This window comes from Amphiura filiformis, chromosome 13 (assembly GCF_039555335.1).
Source record: "Amphiura filiformis chromosome 13, Afil_fr2py, whole genome shotgun sequence".
Taxonomy (NCBI): Eukaryota; Metazoa; Echinodermata; class Ophiuroidea; order Amphilepidida; family Amphiuridae; genus Amphiura; species Amphiura filiformis.
Genome location: NC_092640.1, coordinates 62,888,019 through 62,904,645, shown reverse-complemented (window position 1 = coordinate 62,904,645; position 16,627 = coordinate 62,888,019). Strand labels below are relative to the sequence as shown.

The 16,627-nt window shown below is 34.4% G+C and overlaps 1 protein-coding gene across 1 annotated transcript; it reads right to left on the bottom strand.

The window, feature by feature from the left end:
- Positions 1-5,413: 5,413 nt before the first annotated feature.
- LOC140168628 (uncharacterized) lies at positions 5,414-8,923 on the bottom strand. The gene has a single exon (XM_072192034.1). It carries the CDS (start codon positions 8,510-8,512, stop codon positions 7,289-7,291), a length of 1,224 nt encoding a protein of 407 aa, XP_072048135.1. The 5' UTR covers positions 8,513-8,923; the 3' UTR covers positions 5,414-7,288.
- Positions 8,924-16,627: the final 7,704 nt, after the last annotated feature.

Genomic DNA, 16,627 nt, shown 5'->3' with positions numbered 1-16,627 from the left:
TAAAATATATTCTGATAGTTTCAGACCGGAATATAACTGGCATCTTGTATTTTTTGAGATATTATTCAAGGTAATTCCTACTCTCAACATTGTCAATAATATTTTTACAGGCCGATATCTCAATTTCCAATTTTATGTATAGGATAATGGCCAAGGATTAGAACGTGAGTGGGTAAGAATGGCTGAGCCGCGGAGCGGCGAAGCCATTCTTACCCACTCACGTTCTAATCCGCGGCCATTAACCGACTTAATACACATGCACCTATGACGTCGCGCTATTGTTTTACCGCTCCATTATTTTTCACGAATGGAGTGTTATTGAAATAGGTTGCTCTTTACAAATTGATCAATTACTCATTGATGCCGGACAATACACTAATATAATGATCGTACTAAATTTTAGGTGCGAGTGCAAAAATAGTCCGACTCAGCTTTATGTAAAATTTCTATAGAAATACCCATCATATCACGATCCAGGTGTTTAGTTCAAATCATCCGTAACCACCTTCTTGAATTATAAAGATTTAAAATGTTTGTTACACAAATTGAATAAACGTAGATTCGTAAAATCATTAAAGTGATTAGACCATCAATAGTTCTTTATGCCCACTTCTAATGTATTAACTGTTGAAGTAGTTGCGTTTAGGTCTCTATTTTGCATAATAAGGAAAATTGGCAAAAGGTCATATAGCATGTATAGGCTCATATGAAATGGTCATTACAGTTGTCAACCTCAAGAAAACTACACCTATCGCTATACCTGAGCAATGATACTCTTCTCTGTGAATCGAGTTTACGATTTTGGAACAACCATGCAATTATGGACACTATTGTTTATCATGGATAATTTTGTGATGGAATCATTCCGAGGATATATATCGTTGATTCGCAGCAGAAGGACCAAAATCAGGTACGAAAAGGTACGAAAATTTTTAATGTACTACAACACATTTTACCTAGGCCTATTATTGTCCTTGAACTTTGTCGGCAAAAAACAAAACAAACTTCGCCGCCTTCGACGCGAAATAAAAGCCACCTCAACTTCCAGTCCCCTTCCGAAATCAAATGGAGCGTCCCTAACATTGTAATATTTAATTACCGTAAAATGGGGGTAACTTCGGTAAGCGGGGTAACTTTGGTCGTTCAAATATATTTTTTAAATGGTCATATTTCCGTACAGCAATATTGTTTTTAGTCATATTTGGTCTCAATTTGTTAAGAAATATATTTGGAAGAAGTCGCTTATGTCCAATTTCTTTGAAAGTTACGAAAATATTGGCATTTTTGACCAAAATGAGCATTTTTTACATTTTTTTCAGACAAAATAAAAATCGATATTTGTGAGCAAGGATGCGTGCTTGCTTAATTTTGCATGGGGACAAATGTCACAAAAAACAAAACCTTGCCCATATACAGCGAAGATCAATTTTTTTCATTTTCTTTTCTTCATGGAATGTAATACTCTGACCAAAGTTGCCCCAAATGCGGGGTAACTTTGGTCAGGCTATTTTCAACCCCTAGGGCACCCTTTCAAAATTATTCAAAATCTTTTTCAACTTCAAGGTGTAGAAGGAACCCTAACGTCATAAAAAGAGATAATTAGAAATATATTTGGTTTTGTTTGGAAGCAGTGGTTTAAAAACTCTGAAAAGTGCCCAAAGTTACCCGTTTTACGGTATCGGATAGGCCTACTGATCGATGTAAGTAAATATTCAAGCATGCCAAAATACCATCAGATGAAACATCAGATATACTAATGACAAATAAAAATTATACAGAAAATAGACCTACTGTGGCTTTTATCATTATTAAACATGCCCGAAGAGAACGATTTGAAAATAAACAGATTCATAGGCCTAAATACATTGATACAGAATGTGTATTATGTATATGTAGCAATGTTGCCCAAAATATGACAAATTATTATGTAGGGCCTAAGCCACTGAAAACGTATAAAAATATAAAGAAGGAAAAAAAATGTTATAAAAAACAGTAAGCGTAGAAAGAAAAAGTAAAGGCCTACGAAGTAAAGCCTAAGTGAGGGTAAAACACATCTTGCATAATAAGTACAACGTACTTAGCCAACAATTTAACCTGCCCGTTTTGATCTTGACTTACTTTTCACAGATTGCATTGTAAGGGCTCGGATAGCGACGTTTTTACGTATTTTTTTTGTGGCACCTAAGAGCAAATCAGACACATCCTTCTGATATCAAATAATTTAGATTTTTATTAAATTCGCGATACAATACACATTTTAAGGCAAATTATTAAAAATTGATATTTTTGAAATTTAACAGTCCTCAAAGTAAATTGTATAAATCTAACGATATGCAGTAAATAGTAGGAAGTTGGGTTGAACAGCCGTCAATCATATGAAAATTGTGACCTTCATTATTAAAGATATAGATTTTTTCCTCAAAACACTAAAAATGTAGGTCTTTTTGGAAACAAATGTTTAAGTTCTATATGAAAGGTCAAATTTTCAATTGAGTCGGCTTTTCATCCCAGCTACATAGGCCTATAGTTTAATTACATATCATTAGATTTATAAAGTTTACTTCGAGGACTGTTAAATTTGGAAAAATATAAAAAATATGAAATTTTAATAATTTGTATTATATCGCGAATTTCACGAAATCAAAATTATTATTATTATTAGATATAGGGACAATCCTCGTATTCAGCATGCAATTCGATATGTCTGATGTGCTCTCAGGTCCCATGACAATACTGTGCAAATGTTGCTATCCGCTTCCTCAATTTATTGTATTAATGAAAATCATTTTCTTCTTGTTTTTCGTATCATTGTTTTGCATGAACGAAGTGATGATAACAATACCGCACTTTTCGCAAATACTTGCTTTTCAAGAGTGCAATTGATATTAACACTACATTCGTAAATGCCAGTACTTTTTCCCTGAAAAGTATTTGCTTTTCAGAGAAAAGAGAAAGGCATTTACGAATGGCGTGTTATTGTGATCATCGCTCCATTCGTGGAAAATAATGGAGCGGTAAAACAATAGCGCGACGTCATAGGTGTGTATTAAAATACCATAACTTACGAACTCAATATCTTCATTTAGGAATGTCCAATATTATTGGGGAAAACGGCATTGTGGAGCAAAATATATCTATATTTTAGATATGTAAAAAACTGAAAATTGATAACCTGCCCAAAAGTGTCTCCTTTTGACATGACACGTCACAATTGCTGCCAAATCAACATCAGCTTGAAGATGCACATAGGATAAGGTGCGATACTGATAGATTAAACGCGAGTCCAGTTGACTAGTTTTATGAGTTTCAATTAATTTATAATTATACCTGGATGAATGACAACCAAAACATGTAACGTGCTCATTATAATGTAATGTTTTCGTTGTTTATTTTGTTTTGTTGTTTTTGTTGTGTTTTTTTTGCGAGGGAAATCAAAACCTTTAAGGAAATGCTGTCTTTTCGTCATAACTCTAATGTAAGAAAAGTTTGAACAAAATAAAAGTATGCATATTCTGAAAATCGTATGAGCCACAGTGATTAGCCAATGTGTCTTATTGCTATTTTAAAACTTACTCTTTTTTATATAGTTTATAACGATAATCGGGTTAATTTATGGAAAACCCTCTCCACGCTGGTGTCGGCTGCAGACGACAAGTTTCAAATTTTCTTTAAAAATTCAAAAATTTCAGAATTGTACATTAACATGATCCTATTTGGCATAAGCATGAAAAATGCATCAAAATGAGTACAAACAAGCCTAGTATTGGTTCAGTGGCTCTTGAGATAGCTCTTGATATTTTGAGAAAATATCTCAAAACTTAAACTTTTATGTTAAAAAGTCTATGACTAGCACGCAATCCATATAAACATCAATTTTAATGTTACAATCATGAGACATGAATATCACTACCAAGATAAAAGGGCGTATCAAAACACAAGCATATGAATATGATACCCTCTTTTGTTATGAATGTTGATTTGTTTGCTTTCGGTATAATGTTCTTGTAATTGCAAATACAGCATTATGAAAACACTATCTTTGATAAGTGGTAGATTATTGGAGACGTTTTCTTTTGAATATACAATGCCAGTAGGTTTAATTTAGAATTGATGTAATCGCGGTAATGTCATTTAAAGGGGCTTTAAGGTGGTACTACACCCCTTAATAAATTGTGTGACTAATTTTTGCATTTTGCATTTTTCTCAAAAAATAACTACACACTGCAAAAGTTATGTATATTATAGGGGCAAGGAATCCAATTACTTCACTGAAATTTCAGTGATTCTAGACAAGTGGTTCATTATGTTAAGAAATGAGGCACATTCTATAGCGATACCTCTTTTCTTATCATAAATAACGTACCGCTTGTCTTGAGTCACTGCAATTCCAGTGTAGTAACTGGATTCCTTTCCCCTATAATATACATAACTTTTGTTACCAGTGTGTTAATATTTTTTGAGAAAAATGCAAAAATTTAATTTATCAAGGGGTGTATAGTACCACCTTAAGGAAGGGATTGGTATTTGAAAGATTTTAATTTTTCTTCTTTTTCTTCTTGTGCACTTAAACACCATTAATAACATTTTTCAGTGTTAATAATAAAACACTTTAACATTTTCAGAGGATGCAATTAACACTCTATCGACAAAATCATGTTGAAGTGTTAAATATTATTACAACACTGAAACGAGATATGGTGGGGTGGAGTGCTGAATAAGTTTTAATAATATAACACTATAGTGTCATCGTCTTCTATATTTTGCGTGTAATGTAATGTATATGGACAAAATATGTTCGACATCATTCGCTAAAGGTTAGAAAAGGTTGCCAAAAATCGTTTAAATGTCGGGTTATAAAGGGTATATAAAGGGTATAAAACGTTTTCAATACATTTAAAAACATTTTTGATAAACTCCTGCAAATATTCTAATATAGTGTTATTGAAGTGTTGACAAAATATTTGGCAAAAAATGTTTGCAAAAGAATATTTTACAATAACATTTTGAAAATATTTTTAAAATAGTTTTGTAGTGCTTTCATACATAACGTTTTAAAACTTTTTCTTGACCTTTATACAACCCGACATTTTAATGTTATTAAAACATTTTTTCCAAAACCAAAAGAACCCAAAATATAACCTGTTTAAAACGTTTTAAAACGTTTTGTGTTTGCTGGGGTGTTGAAAAACGTTATACTCTTACCATTAACACTTGCCTTTATAGAGTATAATTTGTCCACATTGTGTCTTTTTGATCATGTGGATGAGGTTCCTTTATGGTCATGTGGATGAAGTTGGATACTATGGATACGAAACCTCATAAAGACACATTTTGTACATAGGAAATACTACCTTAACATGTACAAGAATGACACAGTTTTAAACATTCAATAATTCAATAGACAGAAGTTCAGTTTATTTCGGATTAATGTGTAGATACATATTTTTAACTGTTGGAGTTTGTCTTTTGAAATACAAAAATTGGCTAGTATTTATATGCTTTCAACATGCCGACACCCCTTAGTTTGAAGTTTAGACACGTGTCAAAAAGGGTATGTATTATGTAGTACATTGGAATAGTATAGTATTAAAAATGACATAACTTAGCATGAAGGATATTTTGGAATGAAGTCTTAAAAATTCTTCTGTTCAAATCAGACTCCATTTTGATAACAGGATGATTCGCATTTTGAACCTTTTGTTATCACATCCAATGTGCATTGGATGAAATGTCTCATTCCGAATTACATAAACGATGGTCAGCATTCAAGGAAAAGATTTGATTTTAAAGTATATAACATTAACTTTGTGGCAAAACATGGAAGCCCCGAAACATGAGTAAAATAATGCAAAATCCAAAATGCCCAAAGCGTTGGGTGTTGTTTAAATTTATACCACAGGTATATCGCATTTCGTGATGTGGTGCATGGGCATACAGTTTATAACCATCTCACAAAACCATAAGGTATACAAGTGGTATATGTGAGTGGATATATCTAAGTCCCATCACAGAATAAACCGTTGACGTACTATTCTAAGCACTTGTACATTTACAGCCATTAAAGCCATACATTATGAATATGATTTCTTAAATGAATTTAGTTAATAGGGTTCAAACCTATTTTTTGGCATACTGTTTACACATGTCCCAACTTACGCTCTATAGCTCTATTGTAATCAAGTAAATTTGTTGTGTTTAAGGACAACAGGGCAGTTTGAATCGATCCCCATAGTTGAGCCGTTAAAGGGTTTTCTTTTAAGTTTCATTTTACCTAATTATTCTGCTTAAAATGGACAAAAAAAACCTGCCTGACTAATATTATTTCATATTTTTGTCAAAAAATAACAAAATTAAAATTTGACCAAAATCATAGAAGTTTATATGACTTATATGGGAAATTCAAATTGGCCATCAACCTGTTTATCTCTAAGATCATCTTATAGTCGCAATTTACAGTAACTTTGAAGAATGTAAGCATTTTACCTTTTTAAACAATGTAAAACTACTTGATAAACTATTGACCCTTCCCTGTCTCACTCCATTTATATCGGTATTTTTGTAGTTCTGTATCCAGGTTTCGGGGCCATCACGCTTGTTTTCATTCTCAAGGCATTATTTAACCACATTTTCATTTAATCAACCGTACCAAATGATGAGTTTTATTTTATAAAGCAACCGTTCATCGTCATCTTTTTCCTTTTTCTTACCCAAGCAAATCCTTTTGCTTTCCCCCTCAGTTCCCTTCAACCGTAATCGCGCGGTAGAATTTTGGACCCATCACCTTAGTCAACATATTACCTTCCGGCTCAATGCGCTGTTGTTCAAACAGATTTCGCTATACCCACTTAAGAGTACATTAGTACGAAACTCAATGATATATCAAATTACTGTAATGCTGTTTCGGTACAAGAAAGGCTGCATTGACCATGCTGACTGGCTAATTTTACTAATGGCAACCCTCGTAATCTAATTTTCTCCACTTAAGACATAATATTCCGCTAGTAATGAGTTTGCTTAGTAATGGGCCCATGCGTAGTGTTTACAAAGCATATTGTTCCTTCATATAAGGCTTTTACTTTTACCTGCATACATACAGCACTTAGGGTATATTAGAATCTTATTTTAAATGACCCACATACAATGGGCAAATGAATTAAATTGAAACAAATTTGACCTTTATTCCTTTAGCAGAATCATCTTGGGGAAAATGAATAGTTTCGATTGAATACAATACAATGAATTTATTTTGTTATAAAATAATTACAATAATTACTATACAATTACAGTTTTATTCAGTTAGTGGTCGGACGGAGCCCACGTATGATGCTTTGTTCGGCGCCAGACAGTAATGTACTTCATTATTTCCCTTTCCTCCTTTCATTCGATTTGAATTACCAAGGCTCATATATACCATTTCTTCTCGAGTATTTCCATATTGAAGTTTCTCATAAAAATCATCCTGCCTTGTTGTTGGCAAGAACTGGTCCTCATAATGACTACTAGTCATTCGACAGTATTTTAACAACAGTACGCAACCAATGATAAGAAATAAAAGCGCTAAACATCCAACGATTATAGTTGAAATAACCCAGTAAAACCCAGGTCCCGATGTTAATGAACAAACGTCTTTACAGTGACTACTTTCATCAAATGCAAAAGGTTTTTTAGTGCTGATCGAAGTAATAGTAGTAGTTGCTTGTAAATCAGAAGTTACTTGAACCGGTGCATGTATGTCAACAACATTGGTGGATTCATAACGCACCGTAAGAGGACCAATATGGCAGCTACTTAAACTACCAGGAAAAGCCTGGCTTCTAATCTGACACATAAAGATAGATTTATCATCATGTCTGGTTGCTTGAAAACGTAGAATACCAGAAACAGTTGACGTCGATCCTGAAGGTATGTGAGTTTCACTCTTCAGTTCAGTCTCAGATCGCATCCAGTGAACAGATACCATGGGGTTACCACGTGCTGAAGTACAATTCAATGTTAACATGTCTCCTTCTTGGACGTCAACAGTATTTAAGTCACCACTAAGGTTGTGAGTACATTTTGGGTTCGTATCATCTGGAAAATAATTCACTTTGATATCAACAGAGTCTCTTGCGGATATCACAACTGCGTCTATAGTGCTAGTTGTGACTCTACAAGAATATTTAGCTTGGTCCGATCGTCTCACTTCAATTATAGACAAAAAGTACACTTTAGTGTTTCCGGGTAGTTGTCGTACAGCGAGAAAAACTCTTTCGTCGTCGTTAGTTTGGACAAGATCATTCGATGTAAGATCTTCTACAGTTGTAGCACCAATTGTTTGTCTCACCAGCGTGACCCTCTGACCTTCCTGCAAGTTGCTAACTTCACAATGTACGGATAAGATCCCACCTTCGTCAACATTTGCCATTGGTGCAGTAGTTGTCACTGTTACTTTAGCTTGAACATGACGACTTAAAGTCAGTAAAATATACAGGAATACAAGAGGCGTTATGTTTGTTAATACAAGTATATCCATCTTGTAAGTCAGTGTGATTGTACAACAGATTTGTACCGACTGCTTAGAAAAATGAATCCGAATAAAAAATCTCTGGCTCTTCACTCTTTACCCGATGGACTTTAAGTGGCAAGTGATAAAGAACTGTAAGATGGCATTCAATCCGAGGTTAATCCAAGTAGTGATGGAAACTCAGTAACCTGCAGCTGCATGACAGCTTATCTCGTAGAACAATCTCCTGGCGAGGCGAAATTTCAAACCTCAAGATCACTGATAACGTTGTCGCGGGTTTATGTGTCACATTTCGTATAATTTGAAATTCCCACTTGTGCCATACAACAAACATAGCTCAAGACCCGCACTTTTGTAAATTACTGCTGCGATAGATTAATGCCGTTCGCATTGACTACCAGATGCATGCAAATAAGGAGAACTATAAAAGCAGTATAAGCGAGAGAGGAAAAAAAGTCTCGTGTGTGTATACATTCACAGTTAGTCACGTGTCTATGACGTAGTCTAGTTTAAATGAGTTACCAGCGCGGAAATGAGGTTTTACGATTGAGCGATACCTCGGCGGTATGTAAGTAATTACCCGACCATTTAGAATTGCACAAACCACGGATCTGTAATTTGCCGCCTTTCTTTCGCTAATTTGTAACAAATTTAGACATCGAATTTACTTCCTAATTTTACTCGCCGCGTTGCGAGGAGGCAATATATGAGAGCAATATGCCCTAATGAGTGTAATTTAGCTGAATGAAGGGAGTTTTGTCGGTTAACGCATAGGCGTCTAGATTAGTATTTTTTCTCCAATTTGATGCATGTGTAATCTAACCGTAAGAGATTGAGTTAATAAAGGAGTTCATTTATAAGAAACATACGGTCATTAAATGCAAAGGAAACCAAATTTTGAGTAATAAATCGCCCCCATTTTTGCAACAGAATGTATTATATTTAATAAACAAAGAAAGATATAGTAGCTGTAGTGTAGTAAAATAATGTTGCTGACGATAGTATATATTTTGCGAACAGCTATATTCAGTAAATAAAACATATACTCATGAATTTTGTTGAATGTTTTTTTCTTGTTAAAGCTCCACTCTTAGAAAAAAAACCAGTTCTAAGTGTTTTACATACAGTACAGCTAGGGTTTTAGGGGTTCGCTGGATTGCAGGAACCCATGCTTCTTTCTGGCATTAACAGAACATTTTTCATGTCTAAATGGTTCTTTCTAATCTTTGCATAACCATTTGGGTTCTTTGTATAACTATTTAGGGTCTATAGATAGAACAGCTTAAAAGGTTCTAATTTGAACTTTTTTAACAGTGTTTTTCCTAAACAACCTGCTGTATTGGTTTCTACTGCTGTCTACGGAAGATGACGTATGGAGTCACAACACACATTATCCATAAGACAGTATGCAATACAAGACGCTATCTTCTCTCTGTTTACTGCAGATGACCTGTCGTATGAAATGAGTATTTGGCTATCTACCCAAGATAGCACGTAGTTAACAGCTCGGCTATCTACTGAAGATGACAGCTATGTATATTGAAGATATCATGAATTAAGAGTACAATATACACTGCAATGTACGATACACATACGCAACTTTCTTGTTTATCTACCACAATTAAGTTGTCTATTGATAGACAAAAGCATTGTGTATGGGTTAACAACACTGCTATATATACTGGAAATATTAGCTTAACAATACTGCTATCTACTGAAGATAGCAACACTGTTATCTACAGAAGATATATAGTATATTGTATGGGTTAACAACTCTACTATCTACTGAAGTTAGCATGTTATGAGTTACCAACATTGCAATCTACAGAAGATAACATATTGTATCCCTTAACAACACTGCTATTTACTGATGATAGCATGTTGTATAATGAGTTAACAACACTGCTATCTACTGAAGTTGGCATACTGCTATCTACTGAAGATAACATGTTGTATGGGTTAACAACACTGCTATCCACAGAAGATAGTATGTTGTATGGGTTAACAACACTGCTTTCTACTGAAGATAGCATAATATGAGTTAACAACACTGCTATCTACTGAAGATATCATACTGTAAGGGTTAACAACACTGCTATCTACAGAAGATAGCATATACTGTATGGGTTAACAACATTGCTATCTATACTGAAGATAGCATACTGTATGTGTTAACAACATTGCTATCTACTGAAGATAGCATATTATAAGGGTTAACAACACTGCTATCTACTGAATATAGCATGCTGTATGGGTTAACAACACTGTTATCTACTAAAGATAGCATGCCGCATGGATTAACAACACTGGTATCTACTGAAGATAGCATACTGTAAGGGCTACCAACACTGCTATCTACTAAAGATGGCATGTTATATGAGTTAACAAAACTGTTATCTACAGAGGATAGCATATTGTATCCATTAACAACACTGCTATCTACTGAAGATAGTAAAATAATAATAAATAATCTACTAAAGATAGCATGCTGCATGGATTAACAACACTGTTATCTACTGAAGATAGCATACTGTAAGGGCTACCAACACTGCTATCTACTAAAGATAGCATGTTATATGAGTTAACAAAACTGCTATCTACAGAAGATAGCATATTGTATCCATTAACAACACTGCTATCTACTGAAGATAGTATACTGTAATGGTTACAAGACTATTATCTACTGAAGATAGCATCTTTTATGGGTTAAAAACACTGTGTATCTACTAAAAATAGCATACTGCGTGGGTTAACAACACTGCTATCTACTGAAGATAGCATGCTGTATGGGTTATAACAACACTGTTATCTACTGAAAATAGCATACTGCATGGGTTAACAAAACTGTTATATACTGAAGATAGCATGTTTTATGAGTTAACAACACTGCTATCTACTGAAGATATCATGTTTTATGAGTTAACAACACTGCTATTTACAGAAGATAGCATGTTGCATGGGTTAACAACACTGTTATCTACTGAAGATAGCATACTGCATGGGTTAACAACGCTGTTATCTACTGAAGATAACATGTTGTATCCATTAACAACACTGCTATCTACTGAATATAGCATGTTGCATGGGTTAACAACACTGTTATCTACTGATGATAGCATGTTGTATCCATTAACAACACTGCTATCTACTGAAGATAGCATGTTGCATGGGTTACCAACACTGTTATCTACTGAAGATAACATGTTGTATCCATTAACAACACTGCTATCAACTGAAGATAGCATGTTGCATGGGTTAACAACATTGTTATCTACTAAAGATAGCATACTGTATTCGTTAGTAATTCATAGCAAACAAGCAATAATATTTTGAAATGAATTTACAACTTTGCTTGACAAAACCAAGTGAATTTGTACTCACTACTATTTCGTCTTTCAGATATCACACCACCAAATAAATCCCCATAGAGATATGTACTAAATTCGCCTCAAGAAAACGTCATTTTTCCTTCGCAAGAGCGACTCAGTTCTTAGCGACAGCTATGATGGTTGAAATTAGCCCTAGCCTGATCCCTCTGACTGGATTAAAATATAGGTTGGCCGTCATTATTTTTTACGACTGGCCCTCGAAGTCTATGATGTCCGGGAATTACCTAATTTACCCCCAAAATCATGCCAGTGTTTCTGTACAGAAACGAGTGCTTAAAATCATTCAAAAATACTCGATCTCTCTCATCTGTGGTACACTTGCAGGATTTGATATTACTAATCATGACCAATCCAAATTTAGCCAAAGTTATGCAAATTTCAGCTCATTTTAATGCTTACTTCAGGCTCTGAGAAATGCATTCAGGGCGCACGACCGTATAATACTATTTGGTGGTGTGAAATCTTCACATCAAACCTGATGAACTTATTCAACGATATATTAATTTTTTTTAACTTTCTGTATCGAGATGGTTTTTAGATTTGGCAAAATGTTATGAAAAGAGCACGTTGTTACGAGTTAACAACACATCTATCTACTGAAGATACCATGTTGTATATTTCGAGTTAACAAAACAGCAATCTGCTGATGATAGTATGTCGAATAAGTTTAGTTAGCTATCTACTAAATCTATCATGTTGTATAGGTAATTAACACTGCTATCTACTGAAGATAACACGTTATCTACTGAAAATAACATGCTGATATATGAGTGTATATAATGAGGTAACAGCTGAGGTATGTTGTATGTGTTAACAATACGTCTGTCTACTGAAAATAGCATGCTGTCTACTGAAGATAGTATGCTATATGGGTTAACATCACATCTATTTACTGAATTGAAGATAGCATGCTTTGTGAGTTATACATGTCTATATGATAGCATATTGTATAGGGGTTAATAACTTGCACTGCTATCTGAAATATCAGTATCATTTTGCAATAGGTTAACAAAACTGCTATCTACTGAAGATAGCATGCTTTATGGGTTATACAACACATCATTCTACTATAATGATAGCATGTTGTATGAGTGAATAACACAGCTTTCTACTGAAGATAGCATGAAACAGCTATTTACTGAAGATATTAGTGCTGTTAATCCCTGCATCGTGCTATCTACTGAAGATAGCATGTTCTGTATGTTAACAAAACTGCTATCTACTGAAGATAGCATGCTTTATGTGTTATACAACACATCATTCTACTAATGATAGCATGTTGTATGAGTGAATAACACAGCTTTCTACTGAAGATAGCATGAAGACAGCTATTTACTGAAGATATTAGTCCTGTTAATCCCTGCATTGTGCTATCTACTGAAGATAGCATGTTCTGTATGTTAACAAAACTGCTATCTACTGAAGATAGCATGCTTTGTGAGTTATACAACACATTCTACTAATGATAGTATGTTGTATGAGTGAATAACACAGCTTTCTACTGAAGATAGCATGAAGACAGCTATCTTCTGATGATATCATGCTGTATATGTTAACAACACTGCTATCTACTGAAGATATCATGCTGTATATGTTAACAACACTGCTATCTACTGAAGATAGCATGTTGTATATGTTAACAAAACTGCTATCTACTGAAGATAGCATGCTGCATATGTTAACAAAACTGCTATCTACTGAAGATAGCATGCTGTATGGGTTATTAACACTGCTATCTACTGAAGATAGCATGTTGTATGAGTTAACAACACTGCTATCTACTGAAGATATCATGCTGTATATGTTAACAAAACTGCTATCTACTGAAGATAGCATGCTGCATAGGTTAACAATACTGCTATCTACTGAAGATAGCATGCTGTATGGGTTATTAACACTGCTATCTACTGAAGATATCATGCTGTATATGTTAACAAAACTGCTATCTACTGAAGATAGCATGCTGTATATGTTAACAAAACTGCTATCTACTGAAGATAGCATGCTGTATATGTTAACAAAACTGCTATCTACTGAAGATAGCATGCTGTATATGTTAACAAAACTGCTATCTACTGAAGATAGCATGCTGCATATGTTAACAAAACTGCTATCTACTGAAGATAGCATATGCTGCTATCTACTGATAGCATTATATGTTAACAAAACTGCTATCTACTGAAGATAGCATGCTGTATATGTTAACAAAACTGCTATCTACTGAAGATAGCATGCTGTATATGTTAACAAAACTGCTATCTACTGAAGATAGCATGCTGCATATGTTAACAAAACTGCTATCTACTGAAGATAGCATGCTGTATATGTTAACAAAACTGCTATCTACTGAAGATAGCATGCTGTATATGTTAACAAAACTGCTATCTACTGAAGATAGCATGCTGTATATGTTAACAAAACTGCTATCTACTGAAGATATCATGCTGTATATGTTAACAAAACTGCTATCTACTGAAGATAGCATGCTGTATATGTTAACAAAACTGCTATCTACTGAAGATAGCATGCTGCATATGTTAACAATACTGCTATCTACTGAAGATAGCATGCTGCATATGTTAACAAAACTGCTATCTACTGAAGATAGCATGCTGTATATGTTAACAAAACTGCTATCTACTGAAGATAGCATGCTGCATATGTTAACAAAACTGCTATCTACTGAAGATAGCATGCTGTATATGTTCACAAAACTGCTATCTACTGAAGATAGCATGCTGTATATGTTAACAAAACTGCTATCTACTGAAGATAGCATGCTGCATATGTTAACAATACTGCTATCTACTGAAGATAGCATGCTGTATATGTTAACAAAACTGCTATCTACTGAAGATAGCATGCTGCATATGTTAACAATACAGCTATCAACCGAATATAAAACATGTTGCGTACCGCCACCATGCTAAAGAAATCATGATATGTCAAGAAGAAATCAAACGGATATATTAAAGACGGGATGGATATTTTGATTTGAAAAATCTACACAAAATCGTATTTGCCATGTTTGCTGAGTGCGTCCTGTTTTCATGTGCTCGGATATAGTAAATATAACACAGACAAAGACAAAAGAAAGTAAGACGATAGAAGATCAGTATGGAGTGGACCCTTTTGCCATAATAGGCAACATGAGTAGGCCTAATATGAACTGCGGCTATATGCCTTTACAAATAAACTGTAAGAAGTGAAATTAAACACGCGATCCTACTGCTGTGTATACACAATGTCTATGGCTTTACCGTTTCATTACTTTTAGTAAATCTCAAATATTTCACTATGTACTAATTACATTGAGGCATGCCGGTTGAAATCCATACACCCCCTGTAGACAACAGACCTTAATCTTCTACACAGGGAGTGTGAATTTCACATGGGGTTACCAGAATGGGTGACTCCATTTGAAATCTACGGTACACCCCTGCGTGGGAGATTAAGAGCATGGTTTTCACAGGGGGCGTGTGGATTTTGAATGTAATAGCCTTACGTTTCAGGTCTGTATAGCAATACAAACAAAGAAACGGCAAATGTTCAACTTTAATCAATGCTAATATAACGGGAACTCGATGAATATTTACTGCTTCAATGGCATGAATGTGATTAGAGGCATGTCTATGTCCACAGTCTATGTCTATGTATAGCTAGAACCAGGAATGCATTATTATAAACGCGCTTGTGTTACGTATGAGCGATACCTTATTTTATTCCCAAACTTCACAGTGGTAGTGTAAAAGGTAAGTCATACATCTAGGAAGTTGTAGATGTTGTCAAACGTTTTAGCTTAAGGAATCGGATAGCAACGTTTGCACAGTATTTTTGTGGGACCTGAGAGCACATCAGACATATCGAATTGCATTCTGAATACGAGCAATGTCCTTCTGATATCAAGTAATTTAGATTTTTTGAAATTCGCGACACACATTTTATGGCAAATTATTAAAATTTTATATGTCTTATATTTTTGATATTTCACAGTCCTCGAAGTAAACTTTATAATAAATCTAATGATATGTACTTAAATTGTACGTAGCTGCGATGAAAAGCCGACCATCAATTGAAAATGTTGACCTTTCATACAGGGTGTATCAAAATGATTGGTACCGGGCTATGTGACATTTAAAAAAATTATATCAAAAATATAACATTGCTAATTAATGTAATTTTTGTACTATAAATGGTAAAGGGGATATGTTAACTTATTGATCTAATAATTTGAAGATAATAGGTCGATGCATCTGGGAGCTATTGTCATTTAAACGAAGATCGACGTAATCATGGTTTTACTTTAAATGAATAGGTTCGCTGCTTGAACTATTTATTGCATACATGCTCTTCAATATCTCACCTCAGTCTACATAACATAAAATTGCTTTGCACATGCTTTTAGAAAGATAGTTCCTGATGTCCCTGCCTTATACGACTCTGGCAATGTGAGGCGAAGCCCTATCTTGAATGAACTTAACACCTGGGATGAAACATTTCTGTAACTGCCCATATCAAATTTTGAAACATTGCAACTTAGAGCATGTTTGCATGGGATACTCATTGCTCTTGGAAACTGTCTTCTAAATCTTCTATGCACTTCTCCATAGCTTCGTCTCAACCAGTAATTTTTCACTTGGAAACCACACTGAAGTGTGTAATACTGTGGAGCCGTTCCACTAACTCTTACCAGGTCTAACCTAACATAAACTGTCTACTTAGTAATCTCAATGCA